We start from the raw sequence: 8,095 nt of genomic DNA, 5'->3' as shown, positions 1-8,095 counted from the left end.
ATATACTAAAAAAATTTTTAAAATAGCAAATCCAAAAATTCTCATATAGTCTTTCAGAACAGGGTTGCTGGTGGATAAATGGAATCCTGAAAAAATGACAACCAATAGTGGAATGCCATGCATTATTAAGGAGTAACCTGCACTTTCTCCTGAACACCAGCAACATATTCACTCCTGAATTTAAGATAAATTTTATGTTTGACCACAAAAGGTCACTACAGAAAAAGAAACTACAAATTATACTAGAATTTTACTTTTAAAGTCTTTTGTTTGCACAAAGATTAATGGTGAAAATAGTACTATCATAGAAATCATGAATATTCAATAGTGAGTGCAACATTTATGATTCATAATGTCTTAAATTGAAAGCTCCAATAATTCAAATGACACCAGAGGGTTCTTCTAGGATTCAACTCTTTAATACAGCAAGAGAAGGCTGGACATTGAAGTGAATAACATTACTGTGAAAATGCTATCTTCTGCCAAATTCTTCCCCGTGCACATCAGACTCCTCATACAGTGGGATAATGGGCATATGAAGCAATTCCACAAAAGTTGTTCTGGTCTTTGGGAATCTTCATGTAGCCTCGAAGGCCCCATTTTCTACCCCAGCTGTAAGGAATTATGATTTCAATTTAATAGAAGTATAGCAGCATGAAGAGTTTATAACAAGACCTGACAAAATGACAACTTCACAGAAGTATCAGAAAAGGAAGAGGGTACTAAAGGGGCTATTATAGAAGGTTCTGGATGCCACAGCATTAAAAAAGGATTATTTTTTTACCCAGAGGTGATTCCGAACTAACACATGACTAAGATTTTAGAAAAGCAACAGCACAAACATGATACTGACATGGGTGAATGAGAATGCAATGATAATATATTTTAAGAAAGTTGTTTAAGAAAGGTCCGTGGGTAAGGAATTGAGATCAAATTCACGAGCCATTTAAAAGCAAGAGTGACATTATAGTGCCCCTATAAAACAATTCATTGAGACATGGGCACAGAGCATACTTGGCATAACCAGGCTCGACAAATTAGACTGTGGCCTTCTACATAAGGAGGAAACACTGCTTCAATATAGAAGTTGGATAATGTTTGAGAAAACAATATCACACATCTATACACTTACACATGTTCACACACACACACACACACACACACACACACGTTCACAGACATGAAGATATATAAGTATTCATATATATACATACCACTCCACATGTACATAGAAAAACAAGAGCACATTTTTTTCAACATAAGTGGGAAAAAAGTGTTTCTAGTCTATGTATCCAATTACTGATTGGAACAGGCAATTCTGTCATGAGTTCCCTGGAAAGGCAGTCAATAGTATCAACCACTGATCCACCTCTCTGGCCCCTGAGATTTTAAATACAGAATTTCTGTCAGTTTATACCTGTTCTTGATCAGCCAGTAGCTATTGCCATCTGTTTCATTTCCCTCAAATCCATAGCCAACCACCAGAACTGCATGATTCACAGTATTGTTGCTGCAATTCGGCTCATCATAAAGACCTGAGAGATAAAATGGAAGCTTGTGTGAGGCACCCATGACACATGACAGTGACCACTGCCAGAAACCATAGGTAAGCATTTTCAAAAGTTCCTGAAATAATGTAAGTATCACTAGAGTTAATATTTGGATAAATTGTTACCAGGATTACTAACATGTATAGAGTCTCACAGAAAACTGAAGATCAGATTTGTTAATAAACACTTGTCTATGTGAACATGAGATGAGTCCTTGGAACCTTTTGTTTTTGCTACTATATTTTTATAACATCTTAAACTCACAGGACATAAGTTACTTAATTTATAATGCTATGTTAAAATTCGATTGATTTTGGATAATCATTTCATGTGGCAAGTACCTTCCCCTAATGATCGAAGATTTCAGGGGACTAATCACTTGGCAAGTAGTAGGCAGAACTTCCAGGTCAGAGTGGGGGAAGAGAGGAGAAGAAAAGAGAGTACAGGAAAAAAAGGGAGGAGGAAGATAGAGGAAGAGAAGGATGACCCAGATCAATGTGGCTTTAAATAGTCTCATGTATCTATAAATGTCTTATAACTGATGGATAATTACAGGACATTTTGTCTTATCTATTTCAATATCAATTGGCTATGAATTTATTGTATGGACATTTGTGGGGTGGAAATTTACTGACATAAATATGATTGATAAATTACAAGTCTCTAGAGTTTTGATTTTGCTGGGTTACTGGGAATTGTGACTATAACCACAAGGGGCAGATGGCTGCATGGGGCTGGCATGACAGAGATCTGCCAAGGGAGCTTAGCAAGTTAGGTAGAGACATTTTGAGAGATCTGTGCCAGACAGTCTGCCAAGATGAGAATACTCCACTGATGCCGTGTGGCCCAGTGGTGTCAGTGCTAGCATGAGATGGTGTTCCTTTTCTAATATTTCCTGTTACAATTCCCTATAATTACTTAAAGCAGTCAGCAAATGGAGGAGAGTTGAGAACTTAGCTAGCCAATAACCTTTATGAATTATGACACATTAACTTGCATTTGAGTGATCAGATGAAAAATAGTCCTCAGGATAATTGAATGGGCAGGAGGATAATCTAGAAATTCACGTCAAATTTACAGAGAGAAGTAACCCAAGACTCTGTAGTGGTATAGGGATGATATGAGAATTTTTCTTTTATTTCTTCACATATGCTAACCTTTTTTGTAGAAACCGAAGCTGTTAAATGAAGCATCAACTGCAACAGAGATGGGCCCAATGGTTGCTACAGCTTCCATTAGAATATCCTCACTTTCTGGGAGGGATACAAATCCTGTGATTTCCGCCTTAGAATGCTTTGGATTGTACATGCACACTCCTTCCTTTAAAAGACAAAAGGGGTAAGAGAGTCAATTACTTCCACCAGCCGGAGCAAAGCAAAAGTCACAAGCAGAGCACTCTGCAATTACTTGCAATGTAGCAGAGCATTCTCCATTCTCAGCTGTTATTAGTCATTCCAGAAAGTGAAAGTACTCTAGAAGATCTGGAAGAGAAAGTTAATTCTCATGCCTTCAATGATAACAAATTCATCTTGCTATCCGCAGGGATTTCTATTTTAGGATTTTTTAAAAAATAATTTACTTATTTTTATTTTATGAGCACTGGTTTGTGTGTTGGCTGCAGTATATCTATGCACATGTATTGGATGCCCTTGAAATGGAATTATAGACGTCTGTGAGATGCCATGTGGGTGCTGAGAGTTAAACCTGGGTCCTCTGGAAGAGGAACCAATGTTCAGTAATTTCTGAGCCATCTCTCCAGGCTCCATAAATTATTTTTGTTTACTGAATATTTTTTAAATTTACATTTCAAATATTATCCCCTTTCCTGGTTTCACCTCTGGAAAATCGCTATCCCATTCCCCTTCCCCCTGCTTTTATGAGTGTGCTCCTCCACCTACCTATCTACTCCATCCTGCTCCCGCCTTGAGCATTCCCCTACACTGGGGCATCAAGCCTTCACAGGACTAAGGGCCTCTCCTTCCACTTGTGACTGACAAGGCCATCTTTGTCTATATATGCAGCTGGAGACATGCGTCCCTCCATGTGTACTCTTTGGTTGATAGTTTAGTTCCTGGGAACTCTGAAGGGTCTGGTTGATATTGTTGTTCTGCTTTTAGGATTGAAAACTCCTTCAGCTCCTTCAGTCCTTTCTCTAACGCCTCCATTGGAGACCCTATTTTTAGTCCAGTGGTTGGCTGCAAACATCTGCCTCTGTATTTGTCAGGCTCTGGCAGAACCTCTCAAGAGACAGCTATATGTTGACAAGAGCACATAAGAAATGCTAATGATGGAGAAATTTGTATTATATGTACAAAAATTTGTAAATTCTTCCTATTCACAGAACCAAAGACAACTACATGAAAATCATCACACCTGAAAGCTGTGCAAAAGATGATACGTTAATGACAGCATTGATGGTGTACAGAGATATTCTACTACATAATCTGAACTCTGAAGGTAGATAAATATCCCTACAACTGCCCAACACTCCAACATGAGTTGCAATGACAACTTACTTTTCCTTTATATGGATAGGTTGCCTCAGCCTCCAGACCACCATTGTTCAAAACATACTCATAGGCAATGTATGGATCACCCCATTGACAGCCTTCATTTCCTTGAGATTTAGTACAGTCCACGAGGTTCTGCACACTCAGAGGGGTGAGTTGGCCAGTTTTGTTGAACATCTGTCCTTCTATGGCACCAGTCACAGCAAAAGCCCAACAAGAATTACAGAATTTCTAAGTAGAAAACAAAATATGGTCATCCACAAAGAAATACTAACTACACCGACAACAAAGGCAATAAAACAATGTATGAACATTATATATTACCCACAAAACTTTTGACTCAATATTTTTTCTATCAAAAAAAAAAATACAGAGACGAAGATGGAAAAGAGTCTGATGGAACAGTCAATCAATAACCTGCCAACTTTAGACCCATACCATGGGCAAGCACCAATTCCTGATTCTATTAATTATACTCTGCTATGCTTACAGATTGAAATCTAACATAACTGTCCTCCAAGAGGCTCTGCCCAACAGCTAACTGAAAGAGATGAAGATACCCACACCCAAACACTGAAAAGAGGGTGGGGACACTTACGGAAGAGTCGGGAGAAGGTTTGAAGGCCCTGAAGGGGATAGGAACCACACATTAAGACCAACTGTGTCCACTAACATGGACCCCTTGGAGCTCTCAGAGAATGAGCCACAAACCAAAGAGCATACAGACACTGGCCTGAAGCCACCCGCACATATGTAGCAGAGGATTGTCTTGTGCAGCCTTAGTGGGAGAAGATGGACCTAATCCTGCAGAGACTTCATGTGCAGGGCTAGAGGAACACTCAGAGGGCCCCACTCTCTCAGAAGTTAAAGGAGGGGGTATAGGAGAAGGTTTTCTCTGAAGGGGAACTGGGATAGGGGCAGCATTTGAGATGTAAATTAATTAATTAAAAAAAAAACAAACTGCATACTCTCCACATTCATTGTTCACACAGAATGCCCAAGTCTTTTTCTACTTCATCATGATTCAAGAACATGGACCTCTGACACTGTCATACCTGATTCCGTACTCGAGTCACATAGCCTTCTTTTCTCCAGTCCACAAATTTCGGTAGAACATTACCAACATCACGCTTCCTGATGATTTTTCCCTTCCTGTGACTCCGGATTGGAATATTGACCATCATTTTTCGGAATTCTTCAGCAGTCTTTAAGGAAAATCCACAAAGAATTATAAAACAAGAGATTCCATGTAAACCACTCAAGAAGAACACAGCATGAAGAAGTCCATGCCACACTCACCAGGTCGCCAAATTCATTCATTTCCATGATGAAGCCATTCTTCCCCAGGCTATTCTCCCTGTTGTGCAGTTTGATCATTTTCATGTTTTCTTCCCATATTGCTCTCCTATGTCCTTCTTCCTCCTAGAAATGAAGATAAAGTTTAATGTTTATTTCTTATTAATTCCTGCAGGTAGACTTGCAATTGCAGTTGAATAGAGAATAAGGGGAGGGATTTCGGCAAACTGTAACCATTCTCTGCATACTGAGGAAAGGGGAATCTAGACACCATTTGCTCCCAATTACTGCAATTAGATAATATATGAGTGAGGGGTGTTGTAATTCACCTTGACAATTCAAGACCAATGCTAATTTATTCATGGGTTTTACTGGACAGTTTTTGCTTTACTAACCATAGTGTATGATTTTTCATGTTCTGTCTTCCAATCATGCCATTCAGCATCCAAACTGGGATCAAATGCTAGGGCACCTGAGCCCACTCCTAAACACAGGATGGCCAAAAAGAAAGTAGAACTCATTCTTCAAGACCTGGAGAGGAAAAATAAATTAAGACATGAATATATAAACATTTGCAGTGTCTTCTTACTGCTTCTTCAGAAATTAAATTATCTATGATCAGTAAAATTCTTTGAATAATTCTTTCAAACACCTTTCCACGGATTGTAGAAAAGGGCTGAAGATACATTTGAAATCTATCAGCCATTGAGTTTTATTAGATCTAATGCAAATAAATGAAGCGTACATGTGTAGAATTCTAGCAATGGAGACGTAAGGTGTAGTGGACAATATTATTTTAGAAAGATCTCCATACACAGAGAGAACAGGAATTAAAAGCAACCATGAATTTAGGGTATTACGAACTCACTACATTTGCCATTTACAACATCTGTTATGTGGTATCAGCTCCTAAATTCAAGATGAGCTCAAGGTTCAGGCAATTTGCCATCACATTCCTTTCTAATATACAGCAGGTGGTTGGCTTTTCTCTAACCCTCCCTTCTTGAACAGAAACATTGTGAATTATCTTATATAAAGAGTGTGGAAAGGACCAGGTACTCTTCTGCCTCACTGTTGAGATCATAAGGCAAACTCCGCAGTCATTACATTAATTAGAAAAGCATTCATGGGAAAACCATACAAAGCCAGATAGGAGTCAAGCTGGAGTACAATACAAAGCATTTAATGGGATTTCATATTCATGATGCTCTGGTTGCTACAGCAAAGTCTTCATAGCACCTGGTAGGGACGTGCCACCTTTTACTACATGTGCCCATGTCAATTTAAACCCATGCACACAAGGATTATGAGCAAAAGAAAAATATCTATTGCCCAGGTGATGACAATGAAGGTTACTGGTGTTCAAGAAACCAGATGTAACATTTTGTGGACAGACCCACACTTGCACTTAATGGGAACTTACACAAACCTGGACACAGGTAGAGCCTAGTTTCCTCTTTGCCTTCTTAGCCCCCGACCTCGTCCCACCCACACACAACAGTATGAATGAGCCTTAGAATATATTCTCCTTCTTGGGTATCTGTGGGATCCTCCATGAAGTCTCTCAAGGTTCCCTTCAAAGGTCATATCCCATTCTGACTCTGTATTGGCAGGGCCTTACCTTTGGTGATGGCTGTTGCCTCAGTGTGTTGCAAAGAGTCAACTCTTCAGAAATTGCTGAGGTTCCAGGATCTGTCTTGGTAACCCCTCGCTCAGGCTTTAAATCCCAAGTTGGTCCCATATCTCAATCCTCATCTTCTTCTGATTGGCTCTGTTGGTGACTGGATTAGGCCTCCAGGCTATGGGAATTAAGGCTTTTTGAAAGATATAATCTTAGCCTATCCTTCTGCGGTGGGAGTGTGCAACCTCTGTGTACAGTAGGGAGCTAAATTTGTGAACCTTGCCAGAGGAAGTTAGATCGCAATCTTGTAGCCCCTAGATCACATTATAGCTGACATTTTGCTGGTTGTGGTGTTCCTCAGAAAAGCTGTGCTGCATTGTACTCTCATACTTTAGAATGGGAGGTTTTGATTACTGACCCTTGCATGGGCTTAGTACATTCTATTTTGTGTTTAACTCATAGCTATGATATGATCCTGTGAGAACACAAACCTTGAGATGTTTTGATCTGTGTCTGGGTGCAACACACCTGGATTTTGTTGAAATCTCTAGGAGACGATGATGCCCGAATTTGAAAATAGTATTCAAATTTTAAGACTAAGCGGGGAAATAAATGGTTTTCTAAGAGAGGGATGTCTCTTGAAACTCTCTGACTTTTCTCTTTTGAAGGTTATACTGAACAGCCATCTACAAAATCCATCTTATGTATCATTCTTCTTTATGGTACACACAACTGGAAGTTCTTATATTTAATATTTTCATGACATACCCTAGTGTACTTGGGGGCATCCACATAGTTTTGCAACCAGGGCAAGAGATATGCAGATGAATTTGCTCTTCAAGGCAGTTCTAAATAAAAATCTTCTAGTCTATCCCTCTTCCTTAGGACCCACCCTTTCTTTTTTCTCTTTGTAGATATTTGGATACTGCTTTGCACTGTGTGATTTCTTTTCCTTACAAGAGTCCTGGTGAAAGTAATTTCCATGCATTGGTATTAAAAAGTGGGACCATTAAGAGCTATGTTATCCCAAAATAATATCACCCATATTTTCCTTATTTTCTCACGTATTTTATTGTATGCTTTTGAGATACCATATTTGATTGATCCATTATTATTGC

General features: G+C 39.1%; 1 protein-coding gene across 2 annotated transcripts; it reads right to left on the bottom strand.

The window, feature by feature from the left end:
• Positions 1–397: 397 nt before the first annotated feature.
• LOC116883472 (cathepsin R-like) lies at positions 398–7,043 on the bottom strand. Of its 2 annotated transcripts, XM_032884624.1 has the most exons (8): positions 6,978–7,043; positions 5,752–5,887; positions 5,360–5,482; positions 5,116–5,265; positions 4,067–4,291; positions 2,708–2,870; positions 1,418–1,535; positions 398–612 (listed from the first exon to the last, which is right to left on the bottom strand). In XM_032884624.1, the coding sequence occupies exons 2-8, from the start codon at positions 5,875–5,877 to the stop codon at positions 513–515; spliced, it is 1,005 nt and encodes a 334-aa protein (XP_032740515.1). In that variant the 5' UTR covers positions 5,878–5,887; positions 6,978–7,043; the 3' UTR covers positions 398–512. The 2 variants fall into 2 exon arrangements, with proteins under 2 accessions (XP_032740515.1, XP_032740517.1); XM_032884626.1 differs by lacking the exon at positions 6,978–7,043 and having other exon boundaries at positions 5,360–5,479; positions 5,752–5,877.
• Positions 7,044–8,095: the final 1,052 nt, after the last annotated feature.

The sequence above is a fragment of the Rattus rattus genome, chromosome 14 (assembly GCF_011064425.1).
Source record: "Rattus rattus isolate New Zealand chromosome 14, Rrattus_CSIRO_v1, whole genome shotgun sequence".
NCBI classification, from domain to species: domain Eukaryota; kingdom Metazoa; phylum Chordata; class Mammalia; order Rodentia; family Muridae; genus Rattus; species Rattus rattus.
Note: the sequence above shows the minus strand (reverse complement) of the source record. Positions and strands in the feature narration are given on the sequence as shown.

Bases quoted from the DNA above. Each gene is read 5' to 3' on its own strand.
- LOC116883472 (XM_032884624.1), bottom strand. From the start codon at position 5,877: ATGAGTTCTACTTTCTTTTTGGCCATCCTGTGTTTAGGAGTGGGCTCA. The intron at 5,483-5,751 runs GTTAGTAAAGCA...CTTCATTTCTAG, and splicing joins ATGAAAAATCATACACTATG to GAGGAAGAAGGACATAGGAG. The intron at 2,871-4,066 runs GTAAGTTGTCAT...TGTCTTTTAAAG, and splicing joins CCTATCCATATAAAGGAAAA to GAAGGAGTGTGCATGTACAA.